Source organism: Netta rufina (genome assembly GCF_964035555.1).
Source record: "Netta rufina genome assembly, chromosome: 17".
In the NCBI taxonomy this organism is placed as follows: Eukaryota; Metazoa; Chordata; class Aves; order Anseriformes; family Anatidae; genus Netta; species Netta rufina.
Window position 1 is genome coordinate 8,729,817 of NC_140141.1, and position 16,926 is coordinate 8,746,742.

The 16,926-nt window shown below is 41.3% G+C and overlaps 1 protein-coding gene across 6 annotated transcripts in view; it reads left to right on the forward strand.

The window, feature by feature from the left end:
- Positions 1–16,926, forward strand: part of TAOK3 (TAO kinase 3) — an 82,894-nt gene that overhangs the window by 39,457 nt on the left and 26,511 nt on the right. For all 6 annotated transcript variants that reach the window (XM_084297388.1, XM_084297387.1, XM_084297392.1 and 3 more), the window contains 8 exons: positions 597–668; positions 1,669–1,770; positions 2,232–2,277; positions 2,948–3,044; positions 6,546–6,659; positions 7,724–7,815; positions 9,734–9,827; positions 11,252–11,333. In XM_084297388.1, coding sequence (XP_084153514.1) covers positions 597–668; positions 1,669–1,770; positions 2,232–2,277; positions 2,948–3,044; positions 6,546–6,659; positions 7,724–7,815; positions 9,734–9,827; positions 11,252–11,333 — 699 coding nt within the window. The remainder of the gene's footprint in view (positions 1–596; positions 669–1,668; positions 1,771–2,231; positions 2,278–2,947; positions 3,045–6,545; positions 6,660–7,723; positions 7,816–9,733; positions 9,828–11,251; positions 11,334–16,926) is intronic.

A 16,926-nucleotide genomic window follows, 5' to 3' on the forward strand; every position in this document is an offset into this window, starting at 1 on the left:
GAAGAACAAAGGCTTGAAAAAAAGCCCAATATTAAATGAAACTTGGCAAAAGCAGCCTGGACCCATCTATCTTTTTTGACTGATTTTCAGAACCAAAACTAGTTGTGTTTTTTTTTTTTTCCGTACAGCAATGCATATAAGGCACACAGACATTGTCCTAAGATGATGTGATGAAAAATCACAATACAGCCTTTGCCTTAATATTGGAAATAAGTGGACCAAAAACAGTGAATCAGAGAAAATGCTGATTAGAGGAGCAAGCTAATTGAATGCTGCTTTTACAGCAATTCCAATGAAACTGTTTTATGCGTTCTCAGTGAGATACCGGACCTTGTTCTGTGTACCAGTAGAGACGTAGCAAGTGTAGTATGGGCTGAGGGAGGGACTGTGATTGTGGATAGATAAATAATGCCAGAAAAGAGTGCTAAAATAGCTGCCTCATAAATCTTATCACAAGGCAGGTGTCTCTGAAGTGTAGGAGCTTTCCAGGATGTGATATAGGAGAAGAAAGTCTGTGTTTGCTAAAGGCACGGCTCACTCCACGGGGAGGATTTAAAAATGATTTTTTTTTCTAATTTATTTTTTTCCTCCTCCAGGCTACAAATTCCCACACTAATGAGGTGGTGGCAGTCAAGAAAATGTCCTACAGTGGGAAGCAAACGAACGAGGTAAGATGGTGAAGCCAATTCTGATGCAAAGGCTGGTACAACATAATGTAAGTCTGGTCAGGGGAATTAGCTGAGTATTTCATTTGACGCTGGCGGGCCAGCTTTCTAATGCTGTAGCTGTTGCTCACTTCCATAGGAAGCATGGAGATTTGTAGAGGGAAAATGAGTTTATGCAAATTTTGACAAATAGTTCAGTTTAAGGAAGTGAATGGGAATTGAGAAATAACCAGCCTAGAAGCATTCTGTACTAAGGGCATTAAGAGCACCTGGGCTACTGAAACCATAAACCGCAACTCTTTGAGGTGTCAAGTGAGATGTATAGCTGACCTGAAACACTTCTCAGGACCTACAGTACAGAATGGCATAGACATCATATTCAGAGTATCAGTCTCACTTCAGTGGTTGCTTGTTAATTGCTCTTATTTGTTCCTGTTGCGGTGTCTTGATCCAAACAGAACCAAAGCATATCAAGTTGACATGCAGTAGAGAACGTGTTTTTTCCGGCCAAAGGGGATGTTCATTATTAATTTTTCCTTACTTACCTGTTGGTCTTCTGCATGTGCTGTCTATAACTACTCCAGAGGTCTTCCAAATGTCAGTGGCCTTGTGCTGCAGTACAGAAGGAAGCAAACCGCTCTGTAGCATGTGCTGTAGCTGTCTGGGGGCAGGTGGGTTTGTTACTGAGTTTCAGACCACAGGGCAGTTAATTTTAACAGTAACAGTGCTTCAAGTAAAATGTATTGCAGATAAAAAGAGAAAAAAAATACAATTTTTGGCTGTCCTCAAGCTAAATGTGTCTTAGGGTGGTCTTACTGCAACAGTGACTACCCCAAAACTTCAGTAAAGTTGTGCTTTTGAAACTACAGCTCTTGTCATCTTCACATCATAAAATTGCATAATGGATGCTTTTCAGACTGTACTGTAGTCTGTGGTGTATGAAAGCATTTAGGGGGATTAAGTGGGGAAGTGTACTCATATCTTTTTCCTTTGTTTTTATTAGAAATGGCAGGATATCATTAAAGAAGTCAAGTTTCTACAACAGCTGAAGCACCCCAACACCATAGAGTATAAGGGCTGTTACCTGAAAGAGCATACTGCATGGGTGAGTGGCATGGTGCTCGGGGTCTTTGTGTGCAGAAAGCTTGTGGTATGACAACCAGGCATCCAGTACGTGCAGCAGTATTCATCCCATGCCACCTATAGTCCCTTTCTTCTTCTAAAAAAAAAAAAAGTTCCCTGGTAATTTGAAAGAAATGGATATTTAGGATATTGGAAGAGATCCCCACCTCTCTTTGGCAGGCCTCTGTATTCAAGCAGGTTAAACAATAATTATGGAGCATCCTCTAGAGAATCTCCCCATAGCTTTCCAGTGCCTGAACCTTCTTTGCAACAAATTGGGACGTCTGATGTTGCTGGAATTTATTTGGAGCACTTTATTTTGTTGATTGCTGATTACGTTTCTTAAAACTTCAGGTTTTACTTCTATTGCTTCTCAGCCATCCAAGCAGTAATTATTTGTGGAGGAGTGCGTATCATATTTAAAAGCATGCTTTTTTCTTGCAGTTGGTTATGGAGTACTGTTTAGGATCAGCTTCTGATTTGCTAGAAGGTGAGTTAGAACCATAGTCTTTGATTTTCTTTTCTCTAGTGTCCCTTCTGAGTACAATGGGAGGCTGTTTTCTCACAACCTGGTATTTTACAGATGGCAGAGGCAGTCTGTCTATACTACTGGGTTCTGTAGCTAGAATGCCTGTGTTCATGGTACTAAGGGTAAGCTGAGATTTTCCCAGAAAGCCAGTGCTGCATATAGTTGGCATGTATGTTGTAAAAGGAAGGTACAGCTATTCCTGTGGTTTCTGCTTTGATTGAAGCCGGCTGCCTGTTATCTGAGTATCCGTAATAAAAAGCTGTAGAGATCACCTTTGTCCCTGCCTTGCAGTTCATAGGAATGGTCACAGATAGCTCTATAAAACAAGAGACTAGGAAAAAAAATGGGAAGTTTTCCTTGCTAAGGACTGAAGTTGTATTTCACATACATTTGGCAAGCTGTATGCAGTCATCGCAGTAACTATTGGCCCTAGCAGGAAGTGAAGAAAAGTGTTTAACATGAAATACACACAGGCTGTATGCAGACTCAAAGCTGCTACAGAAAATTAGTATGATGAAGATGGTGCTCACCTCGTGGCTTGCAAAATTGGAGAGGTATCTCCTGTTTAGAAACATTCTCAGGAAAAGATTGCTGTTTTCTTATGTTTTTTTCCTGATTTTTTTTTCCTTAGTTCACAAGAAGCCACTTCAGGAAGTGGAGATTGCTGCCATCACCCACGGTGCCTTGCAGGGGCTGGCCTACCTGCACTCTCACTGTAAGATTCATAGGTAAGGCAGAGCTCAGTGCTGTTGGATGTCCTTCCGTCTTCCCCGGGCTGGAGTCTGAAAATCACTTCATTGTGTTTAAGCAACTCTGGTAAAGGTTTTCCTGCCAAAGTTCCCTCTAATGGACTTGTCAGTACAACCCTGCCAGAGTAGATTTATAAATAAAAGCCGCTGGCTGTTAAGGAACACATTCCTTCTATAATAATTCAATGCAGCTATATTCCAGAGCTGAATTCTCTTCGATGTTAGCAACTGTTCTCTGCAGACCCTGGTAAAAAAGTGCACCTGAATGTTGGCAGAAAGCATGGATCGGAAAACACACACCCTAAATTCACCTAGTAAAGCAGTGTGGTAGAGCTAGACTATTTTTAAGACATTTTATTTTTTTACATGTGAGTAAATAAAATCAGATCAAATTTATGCATCCAGAAATCAGCTGATGAAAGCACAACTCAAGGCTAAAACTAACTTAAGAGAAATAAGAACACACAGAGGAGGATGTTATAACAGGCTGCTCATGAGCACCAGCTCCTAGATCTTTACTTTCCAGCAGTTCTGATTTTTTTTCACGTATTTTTCAACAATGTTGCATGTTCTTATTTTGTGTTTTTGTCTTATTTTGGGAACTGCTGGTGCTTTATGTCAAGGAGTTGCTGTGAAAAGGATGAGAAATAGATTAGGGTAATGTGAGCGAGAAGTCATCAGGGTAAAGCAGTTTGGGACTCAACCTGCTTAACTTAACCTGAAGTCATCAGGTTAAAAGCCTTTCTGTAGTCTGCTGACAAGCTGTGGGCAGAAAAATTGTATACTTGAGGCTCAGACAGTAAGGAATTTAATTATTTGTCATTTGTTAGAATAGAATAACTATTTGGGGTGTATCTACGCAAGGTTATTTTATTAGGCCTAAGGAAAATACTAAGTTAGAATGTCAACTTATGAAATTAAAATGATTTCTGGTCAACCCTTTACACATATGCCCTTATTTGTGCATAAGAATACCTGTTCTGAACTAACTTTACACACATTCAGAGGGCATTAAATTCTTTTTTATAGTAAATGACTTGCCTGCATGGGATCTACTAAGAATTAGGTTTTGGTCGTGATTAGGACTTCTAAACATGGCACAACTATTGTGCTGTATAAAGTCGGCTGAATCCTAGCTACTCCGTGTGAGCTGCCCATTAATGTGTTTACTGCATATCACAAACGGAGCTGGTTATTTCTCTTTGAAATTGGGAAAAGTTTCACTCTTGCAGTATGCTGAGTGACCACGAGGAATGTTAAGTACCATGCAGGTCTTTCCTATCTGAGTGGTTTTCTACCAAAGGATATTTTGCCTTTTAATTCCTGAGCGAAGAAAGCAAGACCTCTCCCAGGACCATCGGGAGAACTCTAGTTTTCTGTAAGATGCTCTAACTTAAAGAGGAGAGCTGAAAGATTGCCTTTTCCTAGCTGTGTGTAAAATCCTTGGAGTAAAATCTCCTGCTGTGGCAAGTGACAGGAGCACTGGGGCAGGTGAAGCAATGACGGTGAGGAGGGACCAAAGCTGGCAGCTGGGACAACTTTGGTTTCCCTGCCCAAAAGCCAGGAAGGCGAAACGAGTGTGACCTGGAATGGGGGGACACCTTGTGGAGATGCAGGAAAAAGCAGGGCCCTGGTCTCATCCTGAGCTCCCTGGGCCTCCCCCTTAACACTTTGTCCCAGTGGCACTGTGTGGGGTGGCAAAGGGTGAGATTATCCCATCAGATTGCAGACACGAGGCAATCTGAAGTTAGCACAGATACCTAAGTTGATACCTGAGGTGCCTGCTGAACTGTGAGGGTAGCAGTGGAGACGAAGCAGAGAGGACAGGACTTGTGCTGTCTCTGAAGGACTTCTGAGGGTTTGTTCTTGTGCACACAAGGCATTGTTTGGTACTTGTCCTCATTCAAAAGTGACAAATGCATAGACCCAAAACATGAAGACTTACCTGAGTAGCACATGTGCACCAAAAATGCTGTAATGTTGGTTTTGAAGCAGTGTTGTCCCAGGAGTGAGGAAACAGAGGTTCTGAGAGCCCAGCTATGTTGCTGAAGCACTGCAGGTCCATGCCTGTTGCTGCAGCTCTTGTTATTCCAGCATTGCCCATCTGTGTGCTGCCCTTTGGAGATAAAGCATTGCACCCATGTCTGCATCATGCTGAACTTCAGCAGTCTTTCAGCTGGCCTGTTCCTCTGGGCCTGCAGTTTGTGGTTGGTGCACAAGTTGCTGTCCTTCATCTGTTGTACAATAACTCAGCGTATGCAGCAAACACAAGGTAGCTTTGTTGCCCCTCCCATTTATCTAATTAGCTTCCTTTTTCATATGGTCACCGAATGTGTGAGTTTGGCAATACCCAGTAACTTGGAATCGTGGAATCATTTAGGTGGGAAAAGACCTCAAAGATCATCAAGTCCTACTTGTTTATGTGGGACGTCTGCTACTACCAATAAGTGGTTTCAATGTTAAGGACCTACAGTCAAACACCAGATATGAAAAGCTTTTTTTTTTTCTTGATGTGTTTTCTATTTATAGATTTTTATTTTTTTTTATAAGACAGCAAAGAGACATTCCAGACTGTATACCCAGCCTGGCTGATGGATCCCTTACATGTATTCAACATATATTGAGGGTCTGCTTTTGCAGAAGTAACTAACTGAGCTGCTGCTATGTGAAGTCAAACCTGGCACACCCAGTGTACAGCTTTCCCGTTGTTCTTGGGGTGCTGTGTCAGGGTTTCGAGGAACTTCACTATGTTGTGATTTTTCAGCTGCAATGTATCAGGAGACCTGAATTTCTTAAAGCAATTCTTTTTTATTCTGATGTGTGCAAGAAAAAATAGTTCAGGTATAACAGGCCAGAAATCCTAGGGATTAGAAGTAAATGGTACTCAAGTGAATTCTTCTCTAACTTTGTATAGGCCCATTGCCAGGTTTCTTAGAAGGCGTGCAAATGGAGTTAACCTTTCTCAGCATTTTATTGGCAATTAATTTGTAATTAACCCACTTACTGCTGGAGTTGAGAAATGCCAAACATGTTGAAAGTATCTTGTGCCGTATGTATTGCAGTAGCTTCATTATTGTTAATTTCTGTAATGTATGAATTATCTGAGACTTGCAGGAAATTAATGGACCCCAGTCATTTGAAAGATTAAAATAACATTTCTGGTATCTGTCACATCTTGGGTATTAGGGGGAAACACTCCCTTGTTCTCAGTTTGGGACCTCAGCCTTGTCCTTCATTCCCTAGCACACTTTTTGGGTGCAGTCAGATTTCTGTTCCAAATGAAGTCAGGTATTTGATCTCTCTAGCTTTCTGTAATACCAGGCTTCTAAACAACTCTCTCTTTTTTTTTTTTTTTTTTTTTTGAATATTTAATTTGAGAACAGGTTAGCAGAGTTCTGTTTATGTGTAAATTTTTCAAAGCTATTCTACTGTAACCAGAAGTGTGCTTTTTTTTTTTTTTTTTTTTTTCTTCTTTTAAAGGGATATTAAAGCTGGAAATATTCTTCTAACAGAACCAGGTCAAGTGAAACTAGCTGATTTTGGGTCTGCATCTATAGTCTCCCCTGCCAATTCTTTTGTGGGAACGCCTTACTGGTGAGTAAAGCATGGGGTACTTCATGGGGACTGCTGCCTTACATTTCCAGCATTTCACAGTCTAAAAATAGTATCTGGCATAAAAACTACATTAGCCAACTATATTAACAAAGCAGCGTTTTTACAATTCCCGTGTCCAGCTCTTCAGGAAACAGGTTCTTTCTCAGTGCCCATGAGTAGAGGTAGATTGTACAGCACTTTGAAAGTTAATGTTTTGACTTCTATAATACCATTGGCTTAAAAATTATTAACATTTGCCATAGGTAGTGGCATTAAGGCAAACATATGGAGAAAGGGAAGTTGCTTAATCCAGCTCTGCAGACTGGAAGCCACGCAGCTACTTAGATTCTCTTTTGAAGAGACGTGCTTAAGGGTCACTTGAGTTGCTTAGCATTCCTAACGTAGTGGGCCAGCATAGCTTTACACTCCACTTACTTTGTGGCAGACCTCCCAGGCATTTCTGGGAGGTCACCTATGGCCCAACCTCTGAACAAGCCCATTTGGCAGGAAGCCTGCTTCATCTTTGAAGAACAAAACCAAATAGGCTACATTTTTGCAGGCTGACCCTGCTGCTTTTTCCCCCCCCAACATTCATCCCTTTATCCTGGACCACCGTATTTCTCCATTGTTCTGGATTTCCCTGTTCATTTCATAGCGATACTTGCAGGCTGCACATATGTACTGGAAAATTCTCCTGGTGTGCCCATGGAAAACCCACCAGCTCTGGTGAGAGATGGTGCCTTTAGGACTCCCCCAGCCCTTGCTGTCTGCCTGAGGGTACAATGCCTTTGAGATTAGTGTGGGTCTCCCATGTGCCAGCAAGTTTTGCTAGCAGCGAGGTTGGCCTCTTTTTTACTTCCCTTTCTTAATCTGCATCTTGGAAGAGTTTCTTGTGCAGCCAAGCACTCTTTTGTTTCATCATGGCTTTACTCAGATCCATGCTGGCCCTTGAAATTGTGCCCCGCTGTGCTGCTGAAGGTGATGAAGCCATCTCATTGTAAGCTGTGTGCTGGGAGTCACAGGTTGTGTCCTCTGACCTGCGTGTTTTGTCCTGTGGTTGGCAGGATGGCACCAGAGGTGATCCTTGCTATGGACGAAGGGCAGTACGATGGAAAGGTGGATGTCTGGTCCCTTGGGATCACGTGTATTGAGTTAGGTGAGTAAATACTTTGCCTCTGATGTGAATAAAGAACTGTCCCCAATAATTGTTGGGAGGTTGTTTTTTTTTAAAAAAAAAAAGATTCTTATTCCATAAAGTTTATTCTTCCTATTCTTCCAAGTCTTACTTGGAAAGCAGTGACAGTTGAGTTAAACTCAACTGAGTTAAAGTGGCAAATCAAGGGCAAGGCACTAATAATGCTGCTGTACTTCTGTGTTCATCTAGTGTGCAAGATCAAGAGAGACCACATTTTGCAGGCCTATTTTGCAAATACTGAGCCCCCTTTATTGGCTCTTCTGAAGTGTCTTTCAGTTTCCAAACCAATGCTAGGGGTTGCCAGGCTTCCTTCACTGAGAAGCAGGATTTTGGTGCCTATGTAAACTGGGCTCCCTATATGACAAGCACTTTTATTTCCCCAATATTTTTATTTCCCCAATACAGCACTTTTATTTCCAATACTTGATTTCCCCATGTTCAGTCAGTGTGTTAGGAAAAGCTTCAAGTTGAAAATGCCAGCTGTTTTCACAGGTAATACCCAACAAGTGAACTCAAAACAGTGTCAGAATTGTGGAAGTAATGCTCTGCGTTCACATTGCTGCATCTCAATCAAAAGAAAGGGTATATGAAAGAATTCTAAATACTTAAATTTACAGACTGATTAAGTGCTGATTTTGGAAGATATGTAATGGCCACAATCAGGTCTTTCTTGTGAGGAGGTGTAGTGCACCTCACCTGAATGCGTGGCCAGGCATGAACAAAACTGCAGAAATGCTTCATGAAATGGAGTGAGACATAAGCAAGTCTCCGGTATTTCAGCTGGGGTCTAAGAAACATTTTATCTCTTCGTACTTTATATGACTTATCCCCTGCTGTTCTGCTGTAGAACAAAGTGCTGCTATTTTTGTTTGCTCCCAGAGAAGAGGAAAGTATGGTTTGCAGTCTGTGCTCTTACAAGCTGGGTTTGGAGAAGGTTAGAGCAACTATTATGCCAAGATGTCCTAAGAAGTTGCGTTAGAAAGGACCTGCCTTTAATTTTCAATCCTTCTTTTCAATTTGAGCAGTATTAAACTTAAAGCTTTGCTTTCGCATGGTTCCATATCTGAGCACGTGGTCAGGAATGAAGGGGCAGGAAATCTCTTGATGAGCACCACTTGGCTTTCTGTGAATGCTGGTCTCTTAATTTCTGGTCTAGCCAAAAGCAAGCAGTGTTTAAAGAGAAGAAAACACAGTGGTTTGTGCATGCGTGCTGCATGTCTAGGACAAGTGATTGCTCTGATCTGACCTGACATGAACTTAAAATAAATAATGATTAAAAAAATAAAAAATAAAAATACTGGCATCACTGTCAGCTTGGCACAACTCACATGGCAGTGAAAACTATCATTGCTCAATTTCTGTGTAAAATCTGTTCGGGGGCTGTCAGGCACTCGTCCTCTCGGAAGTGCAAGGACTAGGAAGAGCTTTGATAAAGAGGAGTTAAAAGCACACCTGGCAAGTGAATTTGGCAACCTGTCTGACTTCCACAGGTGACTGCCAACGGTAAATGAAATGGGCAACCACTCTTCCCTAGGTATGGGTGCCACACTGTATGTCTGAGCTCTGTTTTAGTCAGCTGCTGCTGATTTTTACCACTGAGGATTAGGTGGGTAAAGTTGCAGTTAAGATAAAATGTACTGGAAACTTTTCCTTATAATTTGCATCCTGTTCTTTGGACTCCTTCATCCACTCTTCGGGTGAATAACGGCTTTCCTTGAGTGGTTGTCCTGGAATAACCCAGAAGATTACAATAATTGGCTTAAATGTGATGACAACAGTAATGAGCTATTGATTTAGCAGCAATACCTTGCTCATGCTTCCATATCTGTCTCCTTTTCTTTCCAGACTGCCTTATCACACCTTTCTCTTTTCTTTCTAGCTGAAAGGAAGCCTCCACTTTTCAACATGAATGCAATGAGTGCCTTATATCACATAGCCCAGAATGATTCCCCTACGTTACAGTCAAATGAATGGTAAGAGAGCTTATTACCAGGTTTTGTGCTTTGTTTCCCCAAAAACGCTCTGTGATGCTCTCTGCATGGCTAAAATCTGACAAGAAAAGTGTTTGTTGCAGTGGAGTGATTTGACTGCATTCCTGAATAATGCTCCTGTGTAGGCAGGCTCCGTTTTGACCTTCTGTCACTTTGGCTGTGCTACAATCTAAATGTGTGGAGGTGATAATTATGGGGCTGTAGATGCCGCAGGAATTAAAATATTCTTGGATACATTAAGCCAGCCTCAGCTCAGCATCAGCAAGGTTTCCAGCTGCAAAAGATCTCTGACAGAATTGTTAGCATTATGCTACAGCTGAAATGTGAAGGGAAGGGAGAGGAGAGGCTACAGAGGTAATTAGATTTTTTTTTTTCAGTGAGGGACTTCAAAAGTCATCAGAGCTCTGTAGCCAGTAAATACTCCCCATACTACGAGCTCTTGTTCCAGAATCTAAGCTTTGATACAAGAATATTTTGTTATTCTTTGGGAGCGAAGGCATTACTCCATGTCCTGCTCTTTGTACTCAAGGGTGGAACGTAGCCATCGAGCGATGCTTAGTAGAGTCTGCAGATGGCTTGAAACAACAGCTCCTGGAGAGGTGGGAAATTCCCCCATTAGGCGTTTAAGTAGCATAATTATTTCATTGCTGATCATTTTATCAAACCCACTCCACATCAACTTCCTTATTTCATCGTCTTTCTTTTGTCCATTTTTCAAGATTCAAAGAAATTGCTCTCATATCTCCACACCTTTACTCAGATCATTCTGTGCAGAATTTGCAATGCAGAGTAGAAGCAGCTTGGGAATACAGTACAAGAATCAGTATTCTTGATTGCAGGCAGTTTGTTTATAGTCACCTGTTTGCTGTCTGTGACTTTGAGAGCACAAGGAGCAAGCAAGGTGCCTTTTATGCTGCTTTTGAGATGATGAGCATCTGGGAGATTAGTTTTCTTTCAGGTTGTGAAGCCTAAAGTGTCTTTGAACCTAACCATGTACCAAGATGCTTTCCTGAGTCAGCGTTGCAAATGGTGGGAAGCATCTAGAGAGCAGGGAGTCATTTCATCAGCTAACTTAGCAAGCACATTTCTGGAGTTGCTGTGAATTTCATTGTCATCTAATTTTAAGTAGCTGAAATAAAATTGAAAACTCTGGCTGGTACACAGAGTTCTTGTTTGGCTTTCATTTTGCGGCTGCGGATAACTGCCATGTCTGTATCCACTGTTGAAAGAACTGGTGAGATCAGCTTACTCAGAATTTAGAAAAGTCAGTTAACTGTTGTGCCCTAGTACTTGAGAACAAATTAGTCAGGGTTTTTCTTTTGCTCTTTGCTAGTAAGTTTGTGTATATTTCAGATACTAAGCTTATTTTTAATTTAAACCTTTTTTTTTTCTTCTTTAATTTACAGGTCAGACTCCTTTAGGGGATTTGTTGATTACTGCTTACAGAAAATACCTCAGGAAAGGCCATCATCAACAGATCTATTACGGGTAAATTTTCAAATCTCTTTCGGAAATTTGGGAAAAATGTGTTTGCCTACCCCAAAGTAATTCTAGTGGTGGTGAATGAGTATTTTCCCTTTTTCAAAACACTGTTGCTTTTTCTCTTGTCTGTATCAGTAGTTTTGGGGGGGTCTTTTTTTAAAGTACTGTTGAGGTTTTAAAGGAACTAATAACTGCATGTGTTCAGATGCATGTTGTTACTGGCCACCACAGTACTGCTTACCACGATCTGAATTTGGAATTCTCTTTATGTGTGCTAGAAATAGGCTGCATTTTACACAGTTTATTGGACAAATTTCTTTGTGAGCTGAAAAATTTGCAGAAGCCTTGTGCTTTTTGGTAGTGTGAGGCTGGATTCCTTTAAGTCTCTAAAGTTGGGAATTGGTTGCCTTTTCACTGCATGCACCTTTCTAAGATATCCCATCAAACATCTTTTAAGGCTCCTACGGCAGAAGAGTCACACTCTTTGTTTCCTGAAGAACTTTCTGGCCTTTAGGCTCAAGTTTGAAAGCGTGGTGGCCTTACTAGAAGTACTGGAGTATTTTAGGCTATTCAAGGTTACAGGTAAAATCAGGAAGCGGTTGCAACTCCCTTTATAACATGATGCTCAAGAGTCAAACTGCTGGAGAAAAGTAGAGGCAGTCTGTGTAGTTAAATGCTTATACTGCTGAGTGAGGAGTTTCTTGAGGAAGCAGCCCAGCACCCTGCTCCCTGTACACCCCAGAGCTTGGCAGAGGTTCCTTTTGTGCTAGAGAACTTGCAAGCCCCATGAGCCAGTAGAGAGAACGACAGGTCCTTCAGCTGAAGGAGGAGGCTGCCAGCAGGGGAGTAGAAAGATGTCATCGTGATATATTTAATTATTTTTAATTTTCTTCCTTCAAGACAAAGCTGCACATCCCTTAACTGAAAGTATGATCAAAGACAGACAGGTCCAGTGCTGGATCAGTTAAATCTGGGCTGCAGATGTGAATACCAAACAGTAATTTTCTGTGTAAGCAAGCCTTAGGAGCAAGCTTCTGAGCTCTTTGCAGAAAAGGGAACTTCCACCAGTCTCTCTGCTATGCCATGGGGTCAGTAGGATGCCCTGAGTTGTGACCATGCTGCACTCTGTGGCCTTTGAAAGAGCAGGGAAGAGATGAGGGAAGAAACTAAAAATGACCTTTTGGGGGCATTTACATGATTTTGTGTAAAGTGCCGTAACTGTTAACTTCCTGATGTGCCTTCGTTTTTCTCTTTGTCTTCTCCAACAGAGAAAAATGTTATTTTTTCTGTTGTGCAACAGGCAATATTTGTTGCCAAGCTTACATTCAATTTCAGTGAAGATTTAAGGCTTGTATTTTGCTACAGACCTTCTCTGTGGACGCGACAGAAAATGTGAAAAGCCATTTTAATTGCTACTCAAACTCAAGACTTAACCAGGCTTCATAAGACGCACAGGCAATAGCAAAAGTACTGCAGAGCTGGAAGTACTTTGAGAATTATACTCCAGATGATGAGAGGATTAGGCTCTTAATGAAGTTTTACAGGTAGCGGCCGATTAGTTAAAGAAACAGGGGTATTAGGGATGGAAAGAGCCTGAGTGACCTAGGTTATGTCCCGGCCAGGCCGGGATTGCTGTGGGTTGCTCTGAGCTGTCCTGTTTCGTCCTTTTTCAGCGCGATGCAGAAGGAGTTCAGGAAGGTTATCACAAACATATTTTTTTCTAGTAATGTCAGCATGATTAATTCTGATCTGTTCATACCTTTCAAATCTGTTCACAATCATAGAATGGTTTGAGTTGGAAGGAGCCTAAAACAGCATTAATTCCACCCCCCTGCCATGTCAGAGACACCTCCCACCAGACCAGGTTGCTCAGAGCCCCACCCAGCCTGGCCTTGGGCACCTCCAGGGATGGGGATCTTTCTGCCTGCTCTCAGTTCAGCTATTTCCTTTTTGCTGTAGCCTTGTAAATCATTCCTTTGTGCCTGTCTGATCCTGGTTTGGGGTTAACTTCTGTCCAGAGTTCAGCTGGCTGGACAGGCATTTTTGGCTAATGTGCTATCTGAGTGTGTTACTGCAGGTATGGTTACGTAGGCTGTGCTTGGCACTGCCACAGCAGTGGGGTTTGGGCTGCTTCATTCTTCTGGCTGCTGTCTTGTTCAGAGGTCTTGACAAGTTTACTGGTTAGTGCCACCTGTAGATTATTACTTCGCAAGCAAACTCTGCATCTATTTTTTAGTGTATTTCCAGCCATTACATTTTTCAGCTTCTCTAGTCAGGCAGTGCTGTGTTTCTATCTGTTTCTGATCCCATTTTCCAACCTTTTTTTTTTTTTTTTTTTTGTCCTAGATGGGCTTTGAGTAATTGCTCTTGATTAATTAATGTCTTCTAATGTTTGCTCTTTTTCCATATTCATGCATCATGCTTAGAAGTTAAAACTAGCACTAACAGAATAGGCCTGGGTTAAGTTATCAACTACCAAAAAGTTGTTTATGTCCCTTCAGCAGTCTCCATACCAAACCCAATTAATTAGAGCTAGTTTTGGAAATAACTGTCGTTTTGGAAAGTGCCTCGTGCAGGCTCATAATAGCCATGAGCACGTAGGAGGGGGACCCATGTTGGGACTGATGCGTCCTGAGTTTGACAGAGTCTTGTCAGCGAACCCTAAATCAGTTCCATTTTCTCAAGTCTACAGCATTCAGTTTACCTGAGAAGTACAGGAACTGTTTATAATTCCCAGGGCTTTGTCTTTGGAAAATTTAAGAGCAACCTTTCTTTACAAAGTAGGGATGTGTGAAATCCTGTCCAGCCCCTTCTCCATCAGGCTTTTTTTTATTTTTCATTTTTAAGTATCTCCTTTCTATAAAATTGATTAGTGGCCCTGCTATTCCTCTGGTTGCCGTACATAGCTGCTGGTGAGAATTGCATGGCATGCTGCTGTTTCACACCAGGTAAACAGGACTCGGTTTTTCCTTAAATATTTGAGCAGAGGAATTGTTAGCTCCGTAGGGTGTTTTGCTTAATTTCCACAGTAGGTTAGATTGCTGCTCTGTGTCTACCTGCCAGCCTTTTCATGCTGATTTTTGTTCTAAGGCTACCATTCAGCCTTTGTTTTATGGCTTCTCTTGTTGCTTTTTCAGCTCAGTAAAATGCGTTCTCATGGATGTTTCTGAATCTCTTGGTTCTTGAAGTGAGAAATCGAAATCATGCACTCTTTACTGAATAGCTGGCTTTGCACTCGCTTCTGTCTTTGCTTTAAGCCTGGACCATATAGAATATTTAACCCTCATGCCTTCACTTTCCAGGTAAAGCCTGACAAACGAGCTTGTTTTTACTTTCTCTTCAGCGCCCGGTATATTTTTCCTGTGATCCATTTGTGCTGTGGCACATAACCAGCGTTTTGTTCTCCGGTTCTGCTTGCAGCACCCTGACAATCCTTTGACCAGCTAATAGGTTTATGTTGTGGGTTTCAGAATGATTCATTCATGTGGATTGGCAGTCTTTCTGCTCTCTAGGAATAGTGTAAGTTCATTGAAGGATATGATTTCAGGAGTACCTTAGGTTGGAGTCTGCACAAACAATTGGAGCTGAGATGTCATTCTTAAATTATGTATATTCAGTCTTTTTGTTTGGTTTTAGACTTTCAGAGCAGTGCCCCAGATGTTCCCTCCCGCAGGAAACATCTCCTCCCTAAAGCTTGTCAGATTATAAGATTCATGATCTTTTTTCTTTTAGGGATTTTTTTTTACTTGCATGTAATAAACAGGGATAGAGAGAAATTTTTGTGGCCACATTTTTTAAAGGGAACTGAATTTTAGGAGGTGTTAGAGGATATTTTCAGTTTCAGTTTACTATCCTGGATGAAAACAAACCAAACCTATCTCAATAATATTTTCACTTTCAAAATTAAATTACAAAATTATATTTAAACACGTATTTTCTTATTTTTCTCAGCTTGTGTGATATTCTCAGGAGACTTGGTCCTGTTGGTTAGTCTTCCAGCCAACTTACTGCTTGCCTTGGGGTTAAGCACTTATTTTTGAGTCTGTTTTTTTCTTACAATTTGAAGAAAGCATACAAATTAAGTCCTATCAGCCATCATCTCTTACCAATTTATGCAGTACCTAGCAGAGCAGTGACTACATCTTATGTATGTAGTTCAGTTATTTCATGTGGATAAGCATTTAGAATTGTGCTCTTGTCATACAAGACTTTTGTTTATATTTTTATGCATCTACCTTATAGTTTCCATGTGGTCCCATTCTAATATTTGAGGAGCTTAAATACGAAGCACGTAGCTTGTCACTTAATGAAAGGAGTATTTGCAGTGTTGAAGAGTATGCCTAAACGAGTATACACTGGATAGGTAGGATGGAGTTAAGTTCAGGATCATTGTTCCAAATGCATTACTGCTTTCTAAAAAATACCTGTTATCTACGATGAGATAAAAATGGTTACCTTTTTTCTAATCATAAATAAGCTGCAGATTGTTTGCTGCTGTTTACAGAGAAATAAATGGTGGGGATCTGTAAGGAGCAGAAATGAATCATTTGGCTTCTGTGTGAAATAATGTGGTATTTTTAGTTATAATTCAAAAATAAACGCCATCGCTGCTAGCAAAGAAATGGATACTGAAGTGACTAGCTTGCTCCCTTAACAAAACTGAAATGCACAATAATTTGAATTCAATTAAAAACAAGAAATAAGCCTGCGGCATGATTATTCCTATGCTTATTTAGAAATCATTAAATGATGATGTTGTCAACTTGCTTGTACGCAAGACTTGTGTTTTGAGAAGGGCTGGGTCTGTTGTGTCTGTTACTACAGCTACAGGTGGCTGTATTAGTGCTTGAGTTTGAGGGGTGCCATCAGATCCAGGGAGAGGTGTGTTGCCCCGAGTTCATGAACTGAGACCAGGCAGGCAGACCTGATCCTCCTGAGACCTTCTTTGCAGCGGGGGCCCAGCTGTGGAGCTCACTAACAAAAGGCCATCCTGCCATTTGCTGTGCGGGGTGCAAAACTTTATTTCCTATTCCCATCTTTCATTATTCACCTATCTAGAAACGCACACACGGTGTTTGTGCTTTAAAGCTGTCTCCTGTGGTGTATATTAAGCAGCGTACGCTAACGCAGTGATCCCATGCAGAATATTGGCAAGTGTATGCTCAGACCGTTCACGTACTCAGAGGTTGAATCAGGAAGCTGCAGGGCTTTCAGGCTCCATCGCCAGCTGTACAGCGCAGGAGGACGCGGCTGATAAGTCAGAGCAGAGCATTGCATCACGTACTTAAGTTCCATTGAACAACTTATTGTTAAGTCTGCACTTAAAACCTGTGCTTCTTGTACATCCTTAGGGGTTGGTAAGAACTGGATTTTTTTTTTCTTAAACTCTTCTCTTAAACTCTTCAATAATAAACAAGCCTTGCAGTCTTCTTACTGGTTTGGAGTTGGAATAGGTCAGATGCAGGGCAGATCTTTGCATGAAGCTTAGGCAGGTAATCTTCCATAATCAGGATTGATTAATCTTCATCCTTTATGCATTTTGTTCATTTTTAAGTCCTGTGCATTTGCAGGGTTTAAAGTGGCAGTGTCTTGTTCCTTG